The sequence below is a fragment of the Scomber scombrus genome, chromosome 18 (assembly GCF_963691925.1).
Source record: "Scomber scombrus chromosome 18, fScoSco1.1, whole genome shotgun sequence".
NCBI classification, from domain to species: domain Eukaryota; kingdom Metazoa; phylum Chordata; class Actinopteri; order Scombriformes; family Scombridae; genus Scomber; species Scomber scombrus.
Genome location: NC_084987.1, coordinates 20537601 through 20557487, shown reverse-complemented (window position 1 = coordinate 20557487; position 19887 = coordinate 20537601). Strand labels below are relative to the sequence as shown.

General features: G+C 38.8%; 4 protein-coding genes across 4 annotated transcripts; 3 read left to right on the top strand and 1 right to left on the bottom strand.

Moving 5' to 3' along the window:
• Window positions 1-905: 905 nt before the first annotated feature.
• On the bottom strand, window positions 906-4095 carry bud31 (BUD31 homolog). Its single transcript, XM_062438301.1, has 4 exons — window positions 3921-4095; window positions 2145-2267; window positions 1564-1730; window positions 906-1403 (listed from the first exon to the last, which is right to left on the bottom strand). Exons 1-4 carry the CDS (start codon window positions 4012-4014, stop codon window positions 1353-1355), a joined length of 435 nt encoding a protein of 144 aa, XP_062294285.1. The 5' UTR covers window positions 4015-4095; the 3' UTR covers window positions 906-1352.
• A 447-nt stretch (window positions 4096-4542) lies between these two features.
• Window positions 4543-8057, top strand: pdap1b (pdgfa associated protein 1b). The gene is made up of 6 exons (XM_062438300.1): window positions 4543-4658; window positions 4945-5036; window positions 6435-6524; window positions 6925-7046; window positions 7259-7410; window positions 7558-8057. Exons 1-6 carry the CDS (start codon window positions 4646-4648, stop codon window positions 7620-7622), a joined length of 534 nt encoding a protein of 177 aa, XP_062294284.1. The 5' UTR covers window positions 4543-4645; the 3' UTR covers window positions 7623-8057.
• A 1202-nt stretch (window positions 8058-9259) lies between these two features.
• shmt1 (serine hydroxymethyltransferase 1 (soluble)) lies at window positions 9260-14873 on the top strand. Its single transcript, XM_062438299.1, has 12 exons — window positions 9260-9354; window positions 10068-10188; window positions 11269-11414; window positions 11521-11636; window positions 11765-11925; window positions 12414-12495; window positions 12738-12950; window positions 13083-13196; window positions 13306-13428; window positions 13617-13733; window positions 13917-14027; window positions 14151-14873. Exons 2-12 carry the CDS (start codon window positions 10096-10098, stop codon window positions 14321-14323), a joined length of 1449 nt encoding a protein of 482 aa, XP_062294283.1. The 5' UTR covers window positions 9260-9354; window positions 10068-10095; the 3' UTR covers window positions 14324-14873.
• Window positions 14874-16206: 1333 nt separating this feature from the next.
• Window positions 16207-19821, top strand: cpsf4 (cleavage and polyadenylation specific factor 4). Its single transcript, XM_062438297.1, has 8 exons — window positions 16207-16578; window positions 16709-16759; window positions 17442-17594; window positions 17681-17776; window positions 17937-18030; window positions 18238-18310; window positions 18460-18621; window positions 18892-19821. The coding sequence occupies exons 1-8, from the start codon at window positions 16476-16478 to the stop codon at window positions 18958-18960; spliced, it is 801 nt and encodes a 266-aa protein (XP_062294281.1). The 5' UTR covers window positions 16207-16475; the 3' UTR covers window positions 18961-19821.
• The last annotated feature ends 66 nt before the right edge of the window (window positions 19822-19887 follow it).

The following is a 19887-nucleotide window of genomic DNA, read 5'->3' as shown; positions in this document are numbered from 1 at the left end:
TCGAACGCGTCAACATTTTTTTCAGTAAATATATTTCCAATGAAGCCATTTACATGAAATTTTCACCAGACTTAGGTATTAATTGAAGAAATCCACACATAAAAACATTAAAGTCCATAAATAAAGTTATGTGTAAAAACGTAGAATTACACAGGCAAAAAGTATTGAACACACTAAGAAAAAGCAGTACACCAAGGCAAGGAAAAGCAAGAAACCAGCGGAAATCTGTAAGTAGTTATAAAGTAATTCTACCTTCTATCTGTGCAAATTAATATCAGCTGGGTTAGTACATATTGATGAGCTATAAAAAGGTTTTTTGTTATCAAGGTGTCACACAAGAAATATCTCATGATGGGTAAAAGCAAAGAGCTCTTCCAAGAGCTTCGCAACCTGATTGTAGCAAAGCATTTCAATGGAACTGGTTACAGATGTAAAACTTCTGAATTTACAGTAAGCACCACCAGGGCAACATCTGTTGAAGGTACTAGAGATCAGAGTTCACAAGAGGCCCCCTTGTAATCTTCTAGATTTAAAGACAATCTGTTTAAAAGAATGGGCTAAAATCACACCTGAGCACTCTTGAGTCTTGAAGCTGTCATTACAAAGGATTATCCAATAAATATCAGTTAGTGTGTTCAACACTTTTTTTTTTTTTTTTACACATAACTTTATTTATGGACTGAACACAAGGACTAGAACAGTCTTTAAACATCTGTAGAAAACCATGTTATTTATGGATTTATGGTAAAAGGAATTTAACATTTTAATATGGGAATACTAACCTCTGAAATTCAAAAGATGTTTGCTGTTGAGATTCAATTCATAAGATGACATATGCTTAGAGATGAAGAAAAATAAAACTCTAAATTGGGTTTTAAACTTTCAGAAGAGCATAAGAGAACAAGTAAATCTGAATTGTTTTATTTAAAATCATACAACAATGAAGAAAAGTTTCCAGGTTTGAAGCAATGACATTTTCAGTTTTGTACAAAGAAAACAACTTTCCCTCCCAGTACTCCTTCACAGCTTGAATGACGAGCCTGATCCAGAAACAACTAACCTAAACATCTTTAATTGACTTTTTCAGAAAATAGGGCTTCACACGGGTTTATAGAAAAAAAAAGACAAAACAAATGTAATTAGTACAACATGGACCCTCTCGATGTATTATCCCTGCACCCCCCTTGTGTTGAAAAGTAGAACAGTACTTAATACTGCTCTCTATAAAGGCAGTTGAAGATGATTGGGAAGAAACCAGTGACTGAAATGCTTTAAAAGGTTGTGATAGTACACAGTCGGGAGGCCGGGTGAGCCCCGATGTCCAACAGTAAAAGGATGTCCAAAAATTGCTCTCAGCCAGAGCATCCTCTGCATCCACAGTGGGTGCATTCAATGATCCGTCCCTGCAGAGAGAGAGAGAGAGAAAAGGAACAGCCACATTTAGACCACAAGGACACATCTTACAAGAAAATCTTACTTTTAAACATATTTGCACATTTTTAAAAGTATTAGGATTCAATTATTTTTGTTAATGATTAAACAGATGACTTAAGTGAGACTTACGACTTCCAGCTTGCTCTTGGGGACTCTGCAGATGCAGTTGGTTCCAAAGTTGGTGTCTCGTGTTTGGATGCAACGCAGGCAGCACAGGTTCTCGTAGCCCTGTTTCTTCCACTTGGCGATCAGGTTCTTGTCTGCATAGCCCTCCTTTATACAGTACTCATACAGCTCTGCCAGGACACACAGAAAGACGCTGGGTTAGTGTCTAGTACACAGAATAGAGCTACAAACTGGGTTTCATATGTCCAGTCAAGTGCAAATATTTAAAAAACAATAGAGAACATGCTTTTTGCAAGAGAGGGAAAAAAAAACCCATACAACAGAAGTATCAGAGACTTGGAAAATGTCAAATTCTCAAGAAACTGTTACTAACATATGGGGAAATTCGTGTTGTACAGATTAAGTTTTACTCAAACCCACAAAAATGTATTTTCAACTTTAGTCAAGTTAGTAAGTTCCCACAGATACTAAATTAGTCATGTTGAATTACAAGGAAGGATTCAATAATAAGCTGAAAAGAGAAGAAAAAAGAGGAAGAAGGGAAAGAACGAAGAGGAAATGGGGAACGTTCAAACCCTGCGTACCTCTGCTGATGGCTTTCCTTTTGTAGAAGAGGTCATAGATGTATCGACTCCGCTGATGGTGCAGTCGGAAAATTGGCCAGAGGGATTCCACCTTTCGCTTCCCCTCGTGAGGCTCTGTTTCAGCTGAGACGGAGAGAAAAACCCAGGAGAGTAAGAAAAGAAATGTGAATAATGCCAACAAGTGAAGTCACGTCGGATATAATGCCTCAAAAATAGAGTATGTCTCATTACTGAACCCCTCATCTATTGCTATAACAGCCTCCACACTTCTGGGAAGGTGTTTCTAAATAATTCTGGGACCTGGCTGGAGGGGTTTGAACCCATTCAGCCAGAAGAACATTAGTGAGGTTGGGCACTTGCTGTGTGATAAAGTCTGGCTCACAGCTGCGGTTGCATTTCCTCCCAAAGCAGTTGGATGGGATTGGTTTAAGGCCTCTGTGGAGGTCAGTCAAGTTCTTCCACACAAGACTCAGAAACCTCACTATGGTCCTGGCTTTGTGCACAGGGGACAATCCTTGCCCGAACTGTTCCCACAAAGCTGGAAGCATGTAACCGTCTAAAATAAACATTGTACTTAGAGCTGCAACAATTGACTAGATATTAATCGCCAACCATTTTTATAATCAAATAATAGTTTCAGTCACTTTTTAAGCAAATTAAATTTTAAAAAACTGCTGTTTTTTTACTTCTAAAATACGATGATATAATGCTTTTCTTAGTCATACATGAAAGCAAACTGAATATCTTTGGAAAATAAAACATTTAAAGACCACTGACTTACGGTATAACAGACACTTTAACTATTCTTTGAAAATAACTGGCCGAGTAATAAGTACTGAAAATAATAGTTGCAGCTGAGTATACAGTAACAGTAACAACATTCCCTTTAGTAGGGAGTAAGTGAAAGGGTAAACTACCAGATGAACTGAAATCAGTACCTGTTTTCATGTATGAATGTGTGTATTTGTGTGCGAGTGTCTGTCGTTCATAGGCTACTTTTGGTAAAACACTGATTTTTGCGTCGGTGGTTAAGATCACGGTTAGCAAGTCTCCATGAAAGGAATGTAAATCTATGTAATGTCCCCGAAGTGACCCAAGTCAAAGTGTATGTGTTTGCACTTTTTTTGTATTTTTAAACATGACTTTAACGGACCAGTGTGTAGGATTTAGTGACATCTAGTGTTGAAATTGCAAAGTGCACCCACCTGAATACCCCTTCCCCTCCCTCCCACCCAAGTGTGTAGGAGACCAGACGGTGGCTGCTAAACTCCTGACAAACATGACAGTCCCTCTGTAGAGATAATGGTTAGTTTGTCCATTCTGGGCTACTGTAGCAACATGGCGGTGCAACATAGTGGCCTCCTTGGAAGAGGACCCACTTCTTATGTTGCTACGGTTGCAAAAACAACTATTTCTTATTTTCATGTGATTAAACACTAATTAAAACAGACTTATGAATATTATATATAAATCCAGTCTGCTAGATGCCATTAAAATCTACCCACTGCACCTTTAAAACTATTTTATCATGTTGGTCAGTTGCCTTTAAGCTGATTTTAAGCAACTTGAACGTTAAAATGTGCTGTACAAATAAAATGCACTTGACTGCACTCATGTAGCCAGGGAGTTTTTTAAAATAGTATTACCAAAACGTCTAAAAGCTTCATTTGACTTGCAGCACCAGACAATATCCCAGCTAAAGAAAACACGCAGTGAAGGCTGAGATGTTACAGTTGCCCAACACGCAGCTTTTACCATAATCTTCTACCGGCTCACCTTCTCTCATTTTCTGATCCAGCTCGTCCAAAGTGGGCTCAATGAGCTCCCAGCCGTCTGGAGGCGGCTTCCGACTCCTCTTTACTTTGGGCATGTTGCTGTGTTTTGTATAAAAGAAGAACAAAAGCTCCTCCGCTGTTTTGATCAAGCGAAATCCTCGTCTGGTCCTTTACCTTTGACGTCACACAGAAGGGGGGGTCCTATTTCACCTTATCGTCTCTCGACTGACGTCAACGCGTCAAACTAGATACACATCTGCCTGCATTTAATTAACCTGTTATTTTTCTCAGATTAACATGATTTACACGTTTTTATAAACACGAATGTATGTTTGACATGTTTACTGAGATCAAATGAAGGCAGATGTATTTCTGTCGTTTCTGGCATATTGCATCACTTTAGTACTCTAGCAACTTGCCTTACGATAAACACCATAATAAGTGCCTTATATTTTATGGTTCACGTTACTTAGGGGAGAAGGTGGGACTTTTATAAAGACAAAAACACACAATTGGAATTATAGTAGCAGATATATTTGCTTAATGCTTGGAATATTTTCTATATTGAAGATTTGTGTACAGGCAGATCCTCGGACAGAGCGTACTTATAATAATATTGTGCTGTGAGTTTAGCAGCTGTCAGTTCGTGCTGCTGCTCTAACGTTGATGTTTTGTGTCAGGATTTAGTTGTCAGAGTGGTTTTAATAAAGTTTTTCGTGTGTCAAAATGCCCAAAGGAGGTAAGACTGATCTTCCACGCTGCTATTGTGTGATAAAATAATGTTCTCTGCATCTGTTGTCAACAGACAGCGAAACTAAAGTTGTTTTTCTAACTTATATGTCAGTGCTTTGGGTGATATTTAAACATGAAACAAGCACTGACAGCCTATCTGCTTGCTGTTCTTCACATCTGCTGTACATATATGTAATAAACATATCTGTGTGTGTTTGTGTGTGTCTGTGTGTGTGTGTGTTTGTGTGTGTCTGTGTGTGTATGATGTCATTTTTTATTATGGTCATCTGCAGGCAAGAAAGGTGGCCACAAGGGTCGCATGCGGACGTACACCAGCCCAGAGGAGATAGACGCCCAGATGAAGGCAGAGAAGGAGAGGAAAAAGGTTGGTGGGAAAAAAACAAACCCATCAAACTGTCCCAACCTCCACAGACAAATGTTACTCTCTTGGTCTCAGTTCCAGATGTAGTTTCATACTGGGTATTCTTATGGGAAATATTTAAAAAAAAACACAAAAAACGTCTGGACTTTTATCTTTAAAATATCTTCTCACTTTTTAGTTTTTCTTTGTCTTAAAAGACAGTACTGCCAGTGCATGACTGTTAGACACCTTCAGGACAATATGATGTGACAATTTTCACTATTTAATATCATTAATCAAAAGTATAATCTGCATTTACAGTGTCGCACTTGATTATTGAACATTATTAAATTCATTTCTTCAACTGTTTTATGAATCCGTTTGTTTACATCTATTTTCAAGCAAATGTTTAAATCATTTGATGGTTTCAGCTTTTCAAATGTGATGATTTGATGCTTTTCTTTGTCATATATGATCTTAAATTGAATATCTGAACATTTTAAGCTCAAATGTCACGTTGAGACATGTTACTGTCAGTGTGTGAATAAACGCAGCCCTTCTTGAATACAAAGAGGATATTGATACCTGAAACCAGCAGTGAAATATCTGTGCATCTGTTCAACTTTGTTCAGATGTATTTTTAAATGACTTTTTTTCTTTTTTTGTTGTTGATGTTTTTGATGATCAAAATGAATTCTTTAAATGTATTACCATGTTTTTAACATGTTTTAAAAATTCTTTAAAGGAATTCTTTTGAAATGAATCTCTTTTTTTTGTTTTTCGTACATACATAAAAGTAAATTCAATAAGTCTGGGCCCCTGCTGCTCATTTTTAAAATTGAGCTGATGTTAAAGCAGTGAAAACTTTGCTTTTATTTACAACACTTTTGAAAGAGCTGTGTTGATATATGTTTATTTCATTTTGTTCACCATTTATTAATTAATGCTGCTCCTTTATTTTCGTTTGTGTGTTATTGATCTGTTATCCATTTCATGTTTGTGTCCCCTGTTTTTAACTCGTATGTTGTTTTGTAATATGACATTTGTTTAATGAAGCTTGGGGGAAAAAAGGAAAAGGTTGTCGGAGTACAATCTAAAGGCTGTCCAATCACGTGCCTCATAGGGAAGAGTGTGTGCAGGATTTCACTAAAGGTGCAGTCCAGTGATTTAGGATTGTACTCCCATTAAATTGAAGGACTCACAATAGACAGACTGAAAGAATTGAAAGCAAAGTCTGATTTCTGCCTATTGGCTATGCTTCAAAAACGCTGGATTCCAAAAAAGCTGACACACTCAGAGGCAGGAAGAGGGTGTATGCTGTGTGTTTGGGTGGAGTAAAAATGTGTTGTGTATATTCTCTATTGTAACTGCAGATGTTTGACTTGATCTTTTTCGTTTGTTAATGTCTTCTGTGTGTTTCAGGATGAAGAAGAGGGTGCAGCTCAGACTGACGTGGCGGAGGACAAGCTAACGGCATCGGGATCAGAAGACAGCGATGATGAAGGTTCCCAGGTATCGCCGCACTAAACCTGTCACTGCTCCTCTCAGGCAGTGACTTCACATTAACACAGACTGCAGTAAGAAAGTGTTATTGGTACTATATTGTCTTATATGTGCATGTGTAAAGCACAATGGAACAGCATGCATCGAATTGAGTTACTGATACTGTGAAAACTCAGGTAAAGCCTGGCTCATATAGAGTTCATATGTATATAAAATGAACATAGAACACATATATTCAATGAATCAGTGAAGTCATGCTTACTCCTACTATGAACATATTCACATGAATCTAGCTCTGCTGTCTGCATGGTAGTTTCTTAAGAACATCATAGTCATGTTGTCATTTCAGCACTCATTACATTTAGACAATTCACTTCACGTTGTCTGAGCTGTTGTGCTGTGTTTGCAGAGGAGGAGAGCGGGCGTGGAGGGCTTGATAGAAATCGAGAACCCCAACAGAGTAGCTCAGAAATCCAAGAAGGTGACGCACATCGAGCTGGATGAGCCCAAGCAGCTATCAAGAAGAGAAAGGTGTGTGTTTTGTCTCATATTATCAGCTAAAAATGTAACAGTTAGCACATTATCATGACTTATATCTAAAATACTGTTGATTTTTCTTCTATCTTCTGCTTATAAATTCTCAGTGACATTAAGTTTCTGTAATATCAGTTAAAAAATGTTTATAATGACTTTCTTTATGTCATTTTCTCCACCTCCACACACACACACACGCTGCTGCACAGAGAGGAGATTGAGAAACAGAAAGCGAAAGAGCGTTACATGAAGATGCACTTGGCAGGGAAGACGGACCAGGCCAAAGCTGACCTCGCTCGCCTCGCCATCGTCAGAAAACAGAGAGAGGAGGCTGCAAAAAAGAAAGAAGGGGAGAAAAAAGGTAAACTGTGATTATCATACACTGATGATAAATATTCAGCGCTTGATTATAAGACTCGGAAGTCATAATGATGAGATAATGTCTCTTTCTTTTATGCAACGTGCTTTTGTATCAAGCTGATTTTCCGTATGTTTTATTTTCTCACAGCAAAAGATGCAAAAGAAGCAGCAGCAGCAGCGGCTAGAGGAATGAACTCCCTCTCATTGAAATGATGCAGAGTATTTAGAGCCATTTTCACACATCTATGGACTGGCGCAATATATATATATATATTTGACTATTTTTAAAGGAAGAGCTATGAAGAGTATTTCACTTTACTGTAACATATTACCATTTGGAAAATGGTTAAGGAGAAACCGGAGGAGAGGGGAATGGAATAATGGCAGCGTTGATCCCTCCAGGAAGTAAAGCTACTATTGAGAACACATCGGTCTTCACGTACACTTGGAATGAACCCCTTCTAACCTATGAGCCTGTACATGAAATTAATGATGGTATACTGATCATTGTACAACTGCAACTTTGCTTACTGAGCTTTGCCACTAAGTTTCTTTTTTTGGGGGATCTGACATTGTATATAACTGAGTCATGAAAATATTTCAGATTAATATGATGAAACCCATAAAATGTGTTTGCTCATTTCTTTATCAGGTGTACTCTCTTGTGATTGGCTTAAAACAGGCTTTCCCAACCTCAGATGCAAGAGTCCGTGTTGGGTCCACTGATACGAATATGGGATGAGTCAATAAAGTCTAAGCAGCTTTGAAACAGCATTAAGCAGATAAAATTGATCAGTATACAAAACGTAATTAAACTTTTAAATAATTAAATCAAAAAGAGTTAATTAGATCAAAGTAGATTAAGCAGAAGTCTGTCAGCTAAAACATCAGTATCAATATTATAACATTATCAGAGCTGTGAAATACACACATTCTGCTGAGTTTGAATTACAATTCATAACAAAGAAAAAGAAATTAAAATAATATTACATATTTTAATGAGATGTTACATTTTTAGGTCGAAAAGCAGAAACATATAAAAATATTTTAAAGGACCTCCAGACATGATTCCTATTTAAAAGGTTCACTATAACCTTTAACTCATTTAAGATCATAGGAATAATATCTAAACAACATATGTTCACATTATGAGTTATAGACGTATAAACGTATTGTTCTGTATATATAAGAACTTATAGTTTTCCTCTAGCATGTTTCAATATTGAAGGATTTAAGGTTTGTATGCAATGAACGATGGGTAGCCATAATCATAAGGACAGCATTGATTGATTGATTTGAAGTATGAAAAAAAAGTTTTATACCCATAACATCTTTATATATTATAGCCGATTATCTTATATATACAGAATATATATGTGAACACACCTTTTATTTCCAGATGTGGTTACCAAACACTTGTGACAAAGATATGTCATGGAGGCGGTGATATTTTACAGTTGAAGAATAAACTTCATTTTTATAAAATTACATCAGTGTTCTGAAACAGTAAACTTCACTAGGAATGTAATATGTATATATTAAACTAACTATTTTTCTATAGTATTAAGTCTTAAGCAATTAGGAAATAACACTACCCAGGAACAGAAATTGTTTTTCATAGTGTAATAAACTGGAGTAGAAAGAGAATCTGAGAAAATTGACATAGTTGTAACTACAGTGAGGAGACCTGTGTGTGTTGTGGTGTCTGGAAAATGTGTGGGAGGGTTGTTATTGTTTTTCAGTCAGTGATTTTAGTTTAAATCCAGTAGTCGGCGGTGATGCAATATTTTGGAGGTTAACCGCCAATTATCACATAGAAGAAGAAGAAGGTGCTGTCTGATTGGTTGAAAGTTTCGCGGACTTTATCCTGCGTGAAGAGGCAGTTTTTTTTTGTTCCGCCTCGTGCACTGACTGACAGACAACAGCGGGAGCATCCTCTCTGTAGGTGAGTCACATACTAACAATGTAAAATATATACACATTACCAACCTGCACTTCATGTCTGCAGCTAGAAATACATTTTTAAACGCGGCTCACCTCTAGTTTGGTGTTAAAACATAATTGGTGGGTTTGTTTGCTCTGCCAGGTTGACAGCTTGTTTGTTTCCTTGTCAAAAGTTGATTGTTGGGTTACATACAGTAAGCGGGACATTTTTCTGACTTTACCTGTGGATATTTTAACGCTAGTGGCACATTTCTACTTCTCAGTTCGCTCTAAAAGTTTATCAAACGAACCCACTTCACACGTTGTTATTGTTTATTCCCTTGCTATCGACTTTCAGGCTCAGCAGAGCAGATACAGGTAATAAAACTCATATGACAGGTGGCCTGCAATCACTTTGTAGACAAGACCAGCAGCCTCGGGCATAACCTTAGTTATGAAAGGTTTTGCAATTCATTTGCTCACTTATTTTGTCTATGCAATGGTTCAAAGTTTAACTAGCCAGAGCTGGAGGGTTGCAACACAGCTGCAGACTGCAGAGGTTCTGTTACATGTGTCTTGATCTTTGGGCTGTTATCATTGATCTGTGGTAATGGATCTGTATGGCAGTTTGTCAGCAGCATCTTAAAGCACCTTTCTAATACTTTTTTATGCTTGTGTATTTTTGTGATTCTTATCAAGTCTTTAAATAAATGTAAGAATTATCCTCTTCCATAGATCTCTGTTTTCCTGGAAAAGCACCAGCATGTCTTTGACAAACAGCAACAGCGTGAGCAAAGAAACATGGGAGTCGCACAACAAGATGATGTTGGAGCCTCTGGCCAACAATGACTCTGAGGTTTGTGTTCAGTAGATTTTACAAATACAAATATAACTACATACAATACATGTACAAAAGACTAGACTGGGATAAACATTAACAACTATTTCAGTATTGATTTAAGGACAGTGTGTTTGTTTTTCTCGCGCGAGTAGTGTTGACATTGCAACTTTGTGGAGCTAAAAAAAAGATGATTCTCATTATTAATTTACCCACTCACCAATCAAGTCAAAGTTTATTTATATAGCACATTTAAAACCGCCTCAGTTGACCAAAGTGCTGTACAAGCTGAATACACAAGTTAAAATAAAAGAACAATTATGAGTATGATAAACATAAAAACACAATAAATATATAAAAGCAATGATAATTACACAATAACATTCAGGATGTCAAGCTCAACTAGGATTAAAAGCAAATACAAGAGGTGAGTCTTAAGCTATGATTTTATAACTTTCTAGGGTATGAACAGTTCGGATATTGTAAGGTAGACTGTTCCACAATTTTGGAGCAGCCACCTGTCACCTCTGGTTGTGAGCCTTCGGTTGACCTCAGTGGTCTGACTGGAGCATGATAACAGGGCAATAACAATAGTAAATGCAAATACCTGACATGACTCATCTCTATTGCACTTTTATGCTCTGCTACTTTTGTATTTATTTTAATTTATATGTGATTGATAGAATTTGCTTGTTTGCACCGGAGGGGACAGTAGTCCAATTTCGTTGTACCTATGTTCTTGGTATGATTGTGCAATGACAATAAAGACTTATTTTATATTATCTTAACTCAGATAAATAGGGTGGTGCCATTTCATTAAAAGCTTTAAAAACAAGTAATAAAACGATTGTACAATTATATAAAAAAGCAGCACATCTTCACACATGAGAGACTGGGAACTTGATCAACTAATCAACTCATCAACTGGTCATTAAATTTCTAGACTTTTCCCATCTCATTATTGCAGTTGCAGTTAGACTGTGGGAGCAACCGATAATCATAAATAATTCTCCATAAAAGTATGAAACAGAATAAATGACGCATTTTTTTTCACAGCAGAGCTTGAGTGAATAATCTTTGTATACATTTGTGCTTCAGGTGTTCTCCATCATCAAGAAAGAGAAGCACAGGCAGAAGTACGGTCTGGAGCTGATAGCGTCCGAGAACTTTGCCAGCAGAGCTGTTCTTGAGGCTCTGGGTTCCTGTATGAACAACAAGTACTCTGAAGGATACCCTGGACAGAGGTACAAGAGTTAACTAAGTTTGCCAAATGATTTATAAAGGAATGCATTCATGCTTCATTCTACCTATTGGATAACAAATAATAACCTGCATGATGTGTGTGTTCAGGTACTATGGTGGTACAGAGCATGTTGACGAGCTGGAGAGACTCTGCCAGAAAAGGGCGCTGGAGGCCTTTGGTCTGGAATCAGAGAAATGGGGTGTCAATGTGCAGCCATACTCAGGTATCAAATACTAATTTAACATCTAAATTGTAACACTTTAGTTAGAGCTCTTCTCTGCTCCTCACTTTTTCCATCTCCTCTCCTCATGTCTTGTCTTGACCTACTTTTGTTGATGCTTCTCTGCAAAGGTTCGCCGGCCAACTTTGCCGTCTATGCCGCCATTGTGGAGCCCCATGGCAGGATCATGGGACTGGACCTTCCTGACGGAGGTCACCTGACACATGGCTTCATGACTGAAAAGAAGAAAATCTCAGCGACCTCAATCTTCTTTGAGTCCATGCCTTATAAGGTAAACAGTCACATGCACATTGTTTATGCACACTCAGACACATTTCAAGAACAATAAATGCACAGTATTTATTAAAAATTCAGTTAAACTTATAGCAGCATTTTAACTTTTCTCTTGTTTCTGATCCTTTTTTATCTTAGTGCTGTTTTCCTAAACAAGCTATAAAGGAACATTTAGAGTTTGTCATTGTTGCTTAAGAACATTGACTAACATTTTATGTTTGGAGTAGTTGCATCTTGACTGTGGCGATGAAGCTAAACAAGATTAATTCTAACTGCCTACATTTTCCTCATTAGTGCAAGTATGTGCACATGGCATTGGCCTGTGGCTCCTTATAAAATGTTGGAAACTCAATAGAAGAAAATGTTTTTATTCTATGCGATTTCAGTGTTCGCTGCCTGTTTTCCCCAGACAGATCGTTTGAGTCCAATAGGCTTGTTGCCAAAGTACATTTGTGTATTTATTACAACATGATCTGCTGTTTTTAGGTTAATCCAGAAACTGGCTACATTGACTATGACAGACTGCAAGAAAACGCAAAGCTGTTCCACCCAAAACTCATCATTGCAGGTACTACAGGGGACACACACACACACGAACAAACACAGACACACACAGGCAGTGCATGCTTGTTTAGTTTTTAGAGTAAAATTTTGGTTTATGACCAAAGAACTGAACTGAGTCTTTGATTTGTGTCTTCTCTTTTAAGATTGGGAAAATGTCCCATATTAAAAGAAATAATAGATTGCCTGTAAAAACAAAGAAGCTGACCAAAAAAATGTCATTCACCCCTCTGTCTTTTTCTCCTCCAGGAACGAGCTGCTATTCCCGCAACATTGACTACGCCCGCATGAAGCAGATCGCTAATGAGAACGGTGCATATCTGATGGGAGACATGGCTCACATCAGTGGATTGGTGGCAGCTGGAGTTGTGCCCTCGCCCTTCGAGTACTGTGACATTGTTACCACGACAACACACAAGACGCTGCGTGGCTGCCGATCTGGAGTTATATTCTACAGGAAAGGTAGATGGAATAGGACAGCTTTTTCAATAACAAACTGCTTACTTTCCTTGTGATTTTTTGTACTTTTTTATACTTTTTCTCTTGCTTTCCATTTGACCTTCCTCTCTCTGTCTTTCTGCTTCCCTCTGCCAGGTGTGCGGAGCGTGGATGCAAAGGGAAAGGAGACTCTGTTCAACCTGGAGTCTTTGATCAATCAGTCTGTGTTTCCCGGGCTGCAGGGAGGACCACACAACCACGCCATCGCAGGTACACCTCGCCACTATATTTCTCTCATTTGCCTTTGTTCTCTCTGTTCGCTCTGAACAGCTGTTCTGTTTCAGCAGCATCTGTCTCATTCAGGTCATGTTTTTCACAGGTGTTGCTGTAGCTCTCAAACAGGCCATGACACCAGAGTTCAAGGCCTACCAGTTGCAGGTTCTTGCAAACTGCAAAGCTCTGTCCAGCGCCCTCATTGACCACGGTTACAAGATTGTCACTGGTAAGTGCTACAGTGCCACTCCACAAACACAGTTGATTGAAACTTATATGTGATAATTATTTGTTTAAAAAAAGGGTTATGATTTCAGTTTTTTGTATTAATGGTTTAGTTGAAAAAAAAAGCCTTTGTAATAGCAGTTTTATAGCTTAATGGTCTGTATATATTCCTAATGCTCTCTGTGTGTGTAGGCGGCTCTGACAACCATCTGATCCTGCTGGACCTGCGTAGCAAAGGAAGTGATGGAGGACGAGCTGAGAAGGTTCTGGAGGCCTGTGCTATTGCTTGTAATAAGAACACCTGTCCAGGTAATGTGTTTTAGCACTAATATGCAGTGATAAAGTAGATGCAGCTTGGTTTCCATAGAAATGTAGCCCTTACTGTGCGCGTGTGTGTGTGTGAGTGAATGTAGCTATTGTAAATGTTCCTATTAAATGTCTTTTCACTTCAGAGCGCCATTCTAACTTTTTCACATACATCTCTTTGTAAAGGGGATAAGAGTGCTTTGCGCCCCAGTGGTCTGAGGTTCGGCTCTCCAGCTCTGACTTCCAGAGGTTTGGTGGAACAAGATTTCAAGAAAGTGGCCGAGTTCATTCACAGAGGTAATATTTAAAAGGCCCTTTATTTCTTTTTTTCAAAAAGTAGAATCTCCAAGATATTCTCTGAGAAAAGTGTTCAAATGACGGTTTAAATGATACTGTTACTGATACTTCTACATCCTGCAGCCATCGAGCTGACTTTGGAGGTGCAGAGAAGCCTGGATCCCAAAGCCCCTCTGAGGGAGTTCACTCAGGCTCTTGCCCAGGGAGAGAAGTTCCAGCAGCGGGTTGCTGAGATCAAGGCAGAGGTGGAGACTTTCGCTGGTACTTTCGCCATGCCTGGCCTGCCTGAGCTGTAGAGGGTGGCACTTCTTCTGACACTGACCGGCTGCTGGACTGATAATTGTTGCTTATATGATAATGACAATTTTGGTGGTGTGTTTTGTGTGTATATTTGTTGTTACTGTACACCTGTGAAATTGTCAACGCTCAAATCGAGACAGTTCCTTGTTACTACACAGCAGACATGGATAGTCTCATTACAGCTTGGAGCTGACTTGTCTTTAATGGAAAGATGTGTGTGCTGAGCAGACATCATTGTCCTCTTAATTGTGCAGTATTATCACAATGCTGTTTCACGTTTCCTTTCCTCAATTGTTGCATTATATGTTACAATTACATTTAAGCTTTCATTTGATAGCTATCTCCATTACCTTTTGTTTTAAGTTACCAATTTTAACAGTTCTCACAGGCATCACTGCAGATTGAAGCACAAAGAATGACGATTAGCTTCATATATTAGTGTCCTGGATTACATACTGTATACAGACACACAGCTTAATAGACAATAAAACTGCAACTGTTTAATAATAATAAATGAATCACAGGCTTCTGTTTGATATCTTTCAATTTGACTGCAGACTCCTTTTAAACTGAAACCTCTGCACACAGGATGTTCCTTTCTTGATAGAAATATTCTCACTCTGTTATCACGAGTTAGCTAAATACACTCCACTTCACAATGAGATGAAAAGCACATCTTGAGAAACACACAGCCCCAAAAACTCATTAAATATGAACTACATCCCTCCTGTCATTACATGCTGCACCTTCTGTTTATATCTCTAGATAATATAAAGCTCCTGTTTTTAGTTTCCTAGAAGCAGCTGAATGTCTTGATACACTGAACCCAGAATTTAAACAAAGCATTTAGAAAGACGTTTGCATGAAAAGCTGAATCAATGTCCTGAGATTAAAATGGGATGGGTTTTTTTTTTTACAGGGCAAAGCAGCAAAACTTAACCCATCCATACGTATGTGTGGGTATACAGACGGATGACAAATTAAAGGAAAAATCCACATACACTGTCTTAGTAAGGTGTTGGGCCACCATATGCCTCCAGTACAGCTTCAATGCTCCTTGGCATTGATCTACAATCTCTGAACTCCACTGGAAGGATGAACTTTATTCTTCTAAAAGATCTGAATTGAATTGAACCATTACCTATTACATAGGTAAAGAGTGAAGCAGAAGTCTGAAGCTTAAGAATTAGATATCCTATAAACTGCAATCTAGCACTGAACAGTGAGGCAGTACTGTGCCACAAATGTACCAAACCTCTCTGTGATCTGTGAGCATGTGTTTTAATACTATTCTCCATATCAACAAGATAGACAAGACACTTAAAAAATTACACTCCGGAAGAATCACATGACGACAGATCTGGCTCTTGATGGTAGAACATAGAACACTGTATTTACTCTCCCATACAAATATGTGTTGTTCTCAAATAAAATGAATTTTTATTTACATTCAACAATGCTAAATTCCCCAGCAATGAACAATTTGTCATTGATCTGCTCATTATTATAGCCAAATTCTACATTCATAAAATGTAATTCTTAAAGAAATGACCATCCTATTTGTCTTTTAAACAAACTGACCTAAACATTTATTTTCAAACGCAACTAAATCTAAAAACCTATAATCAAAAATTAATCAAAACTATTCATTTATGCAAACGCAGGAATCACATGACACTAGATATTACAAAAAATTATACAAAAAAGTTCAGGTGATGGTAGGGTAGAGTGCTTTTTCCCCCCAGATTTTTCGAAAACACTGTAATAAATTGGAGAAAGAATATAATAGTATTGTAAGTGTGTTATTTACACTCCAATCCAGAAGGTGGCAGTATTGCGCTTAACGCTGTTTGCAACCACTGTCAGGTCAGATGTCAACCTGCGCGCCTCCCATCCACTATTAAGCAGCCCTGTGACAAATAAACAACTTATAGAGCAAACTTTGTATTGAAAAGCTCCGGTAAAGTCACAAATCGCAGCAGCTCCTGGTGTTTTCTACACCGTGGAGCTCGCTGCTTGTCTTCAGCTCGTCAGTTAGCCCCGGCTAACAGCTAGCTCCGTTAGCAACATTACTAACAGGCTCAACTCCGAGCTAACTAACTGTAAGTGACATTTACCTGACGGGAGCGCGACAGACTAAAAGCAAGCATGCAGGATTTACTGGCCACCGTGGATCACATCAAGTTTGATCTGGAGATCGCTGTGGAGCAGCAGCTGGGGGCACAGCCGCTACCCTTCCCCGGCATGGACAGTAAGTGCTCGGATGCTAGCTGGTGCTTGTTAGCCGCTGTAGCTGTGAGGAGACTGTGATCAGAGTTACAGGTGAAAGTTTGTGTCTTTGTCCGCGTTTATGTGATCCAACCCCATTTTTGTCCCCACAGAGTCCGGCTCTGCTGTGTGTGAGTTCTTCATGAGAGCAGCGTGTATAAAAGGTAAAAAATCAATCAATAAATAAACACTACATGACAACATTTCAGCAGCGCTGCACTGAGGCTCATTATTTAGAGGCACCTCCACTACTGCCACACATGAAGCACATCACTACATACATACACTGGACAAACATTTTTAAATCTCTAGAATCAAGACTGATTTTTTTATTTTTTTTAAAGAAAGGGATATTACAATAATTTAATATTTAAATGCCATGAAAGTGGAGATTTCACAAGATGGAAAAATTATGAAAGCAGCAAAGGAGACCGTAATCTTATATTTTTCATAATGCAACCAATGATATCCATTCATTATTCTATGCATGCATATAAAGTAAGGAATGAATGAATGAGAGGAACAGGAAAAATCTCCAGTTTCTCTGACCTGGAAGTGTTCACACAGTGTTTTAGATTAAAGCGGAGTTTCCATTTAAGTGGTTAGTGATTTTTTCAGATTGTGATGCACATGAATATTCCCACTGATATCAACATGATATATAGTTCTTGTTTATTTATACTGAAATACTGAATCCGACACGTGTGACGCTTTCTGAACCACATGTGCTTGGTACTATTATGTATTTGTGCATCTTCCGTCTTAATAGATGCATGTTGGAGATGCTGGTGGGAAAATACAGATGACTTAGTTCTCTTGTGTTGTGTTTTTTTTTTCCACTCGCAGGCGGGATGTGTCCGTTCCGTCACATCAGCGGAGAGAAGACGGTGGTGTGTAAGCACTGGCTCAGAGGACTGTGTAAGAAGGGAGACCAGTGCGAGTTTCTCCACGAGTACGACATGACCAAGATGCCCGAATGCTACTTCTACTCTAAGTTTGGTCGGTTGACTTGATGTTGCACACAAATCACACAGATGAGCTCAGTGGTTGTATCGCTGTTTTAATTTGTACGTTGACCCTCGCAGGTGAGTGCAGCAACAAGGAATGTCCGTTCCTGCACATCGATCCAGAGTCAAAGATCAAAGACTGTCCCTGGTACGACCGAGGCTTCTGCAAACACGGTAAGTCCTGCTGTGTAGTGGACATGAACTCTACAGCAGTAATGATATTAACACTTCCTAAATGTGTTGTTCATGTGCTGGTTTGGATTTATAAAACTCTCGATTTACTATTGTCCATCTGCGTTATTCTTACATTTCTGTCCTTGACTTCCTGTCTCAGGTCCCGACTGCAGGCACAGACACACAAGAAGGGTGATCTGTGTGAATTACCTGGTTGGCTTCTGTCCAGAAGGAAAATCCTGTAAATTTATGCAGTATGTTCCATTTTTATTTGATTTCCAGATAATAGAAATGTGCAAGTTAAACAGTAAAACATACTTTGGGATATATCTCTCTGCCTTATTTATGGGATGAAATGTCATCTACAGTAGTCAAATAATAGATGCAGCGATGGAAATAACATTAGGTGGTGACGTCACTCTGCAGTTGTATAGATTTAACAGTGAGATGTTCTTCCACAGTCCTCGTTTCGAGTTACCCATGGGTGCTTCTGAACAGCCTCCTCTACCGCAACAAGCCCAGAACCAGACAAAGGTAAGCCGTTACAAGCTTTATGTAGGGGAAACTTCAGTGAACTTTTCCATTTCAACATGATAATAAGGCTGTGAGACTTTTATTCTTTGTTGCTGAACAGCAGAACAAAAAACACTCTATCTCTCTCTTTGCATGGTTTCCTCCTGCAGCCCGTGCCCACCATCGGACGCTCCTCGCTCTCTCTAATCCAGTTGACCAACTCCAGTCCAGGTCAGCGGCCGCAAAACCACATGATGAACACCGGCATGCAGCAAAATAACATGGGTTCCAACAGAGGGCCTCGACCGCTGGACCAGGTCACCTGCTACAAGGTGATTCACCTGCATGTTCGTCTGCTGAAAATCTGTTTGTACACACCGGACTTAAAGACCATTGTAATACTGTTGTAAATAACACTGCACTGTCAGCAGTTTTAAAACAGAGAATGATGAGCCGTACATGAAGACTAATTTTAACTATTATGTTAGTTAAGACAGTTACATAACTAACAGCAAAACATACACACAATCTTTTAGGTGTCATCTCCATCGTTCTTTTGCTTTTAATAACAAGCCGTTCATCTCTTCATTTTGTGTCTGTAGTGTGGAGAGAAGGGTCACTATGCCAACAAATGCACCAAAGGCCACCTGGCATTCCTGAGCGGACAGTAACCTTCAGCCTCCACGTCCTTACACCACAGTGCTGCAGCTCGCCTGCCTGATGCGAGCAGATGAGAGGAAGAGGAAGAGGAAGCCCCTCTGCTCCACAGGCTCAAGTTCTACCTAAAAGACTTTAACTGCTGCTCATGTGTGTCACTTCATACACACAGGCAGTAGGGGAGATACACATAACGACTTTTTCTATATTTCGCAACATGCTGATACATGAAAGTGAGAAAAAAGAAAAAGGCACTTGAGGTCACCATCTGCGTGGCTGTGATTGGACGACCTGACTTTTGAGTTTGTCTGAAGTTTTCTATGTTTGTACTGTATATACCACTGACTATGAAAAAAAGTAGGCAGCCAGGGAAACACAACAGGTTGCTGCTTTTTACAGCGTATACTCCTGTTTCCTCGGGTCATGTGACTTAATCTGTGATACCAAGCTACTCATCTTGTTCTGCTACTTTGAATAAACCAGACGGTGTCAATGGAATAAACCACAGAAAATGTGATAAATGCCAGTCAATGTAAATTGCTGTTTATACTTAAGCGGTTTCAATTAATCAGACTCTGAATGGTTTGTGCTGAATGGAACTCTGTACACCTGCATCAGACTTTTCATCCTCAACTACGTATTTGTGGCAAACATTTTAAATTCTCAAATAGTTCATTATTCTCCAGTTGTGTGTGTGGAAGCCATGTACTGTTAAATCCAAATACACACATTTTAACTTAAAGGATAGGTGGAGGGTGAAGCAGTTAAGCTCCAGTTGTAGCTCAGGATTACTTTTCATTGTTTTGTTGACAGTGGATGCAGTCTGAACATATTCCCACAATCTGTGCAGTGTGTACAAATAAATGTTTGTTACAAATTCACCTGTTATACTTTATTTTCAATGTTACTACAATAATGAAGTGCCCACTCTTTATAAAGTG

Bases quoted from the DNA above. Each gene is read 5' to 3' on its own strand.
- bud31 (XM_062438301.1), bottom strand. From the start codon at position 4,014: ATGCCCAAAGTAAAGAGGAGTCGGAAGCCGCCTCCAGACGGCTGGGAG. The intron at 2,268-3,920 runs GTGAGCCGGTAG...TCTCCGTCTCAG, and splicing joins GGATCAGAAAATGAGAGAAG to CTGAAACAGAGCCTCACGAG. The intron at 1,404-1,563 runs GTAAGTCTCACT...CTCTCTCTGCAG, and splicing joins CCAAGAGCAAGCTGGAAGTC to GGACGGATCATTGAATGCAC.
- pdap1b (XM_062438300.1), top strand. The intron at 6,525-6,924 runs GTATCGCCGCAC...CTGTGTTTGCAG, and splicing joins GCGATGATGAAGGTTCCCAG to AGGAGGAGAGCGGGCGTGGA. The intron at 7,411-7,557 runs GTAAACTGTGAT...ATTTTCTCACAG, and splicing joins GAAAGAAGGGGAGAAAAAAG to CAAAAGATGCAAAAGAAGCA.
- shmt1 (XM_062438299.1), top strand. From the start codon at position 10,096: ATGTCTTTGACAAACAGCAACAGCGTGAGCAAAGAAACATGGGAGTCG. The intron at 11,637-11,764 runs GTATCAAATACT...TTCTCTGCAAAG, and splicing joins CAATGTGCAGCCATACTCAG to GTTCGCCGGCCAACTTTGCC. The intron at 12,951-13,082 runs GTAGATGGAATA...TCCCTCTGCCAG, and splicing joins AGTTATATTCTACAGGAAAG to GTGTGCGGAGCGTGGATGCA.
- cpsf4 (XM_062438297.1), top strand. From the start codon at position 16,476: ATGCAGGATTTACTGGCCACCGTGGATCACATCAAGTTTGATCTGGAG. The intron at 16,579-16,708 runs GTAAGTGCTCGG...TTGTCCCCACAG, and splicing joins ACCCTTCCCCGGCATGGACA to AGTCCGGCTCTGCTGTGTGT. The intron at 18,031-18,237 runs GTATGTTCCATT...GTTCTTCCACAG, and splicing joins AAATCCTGTAAATTTATGCA to TCCTCGTTTCGAGTTACCCA.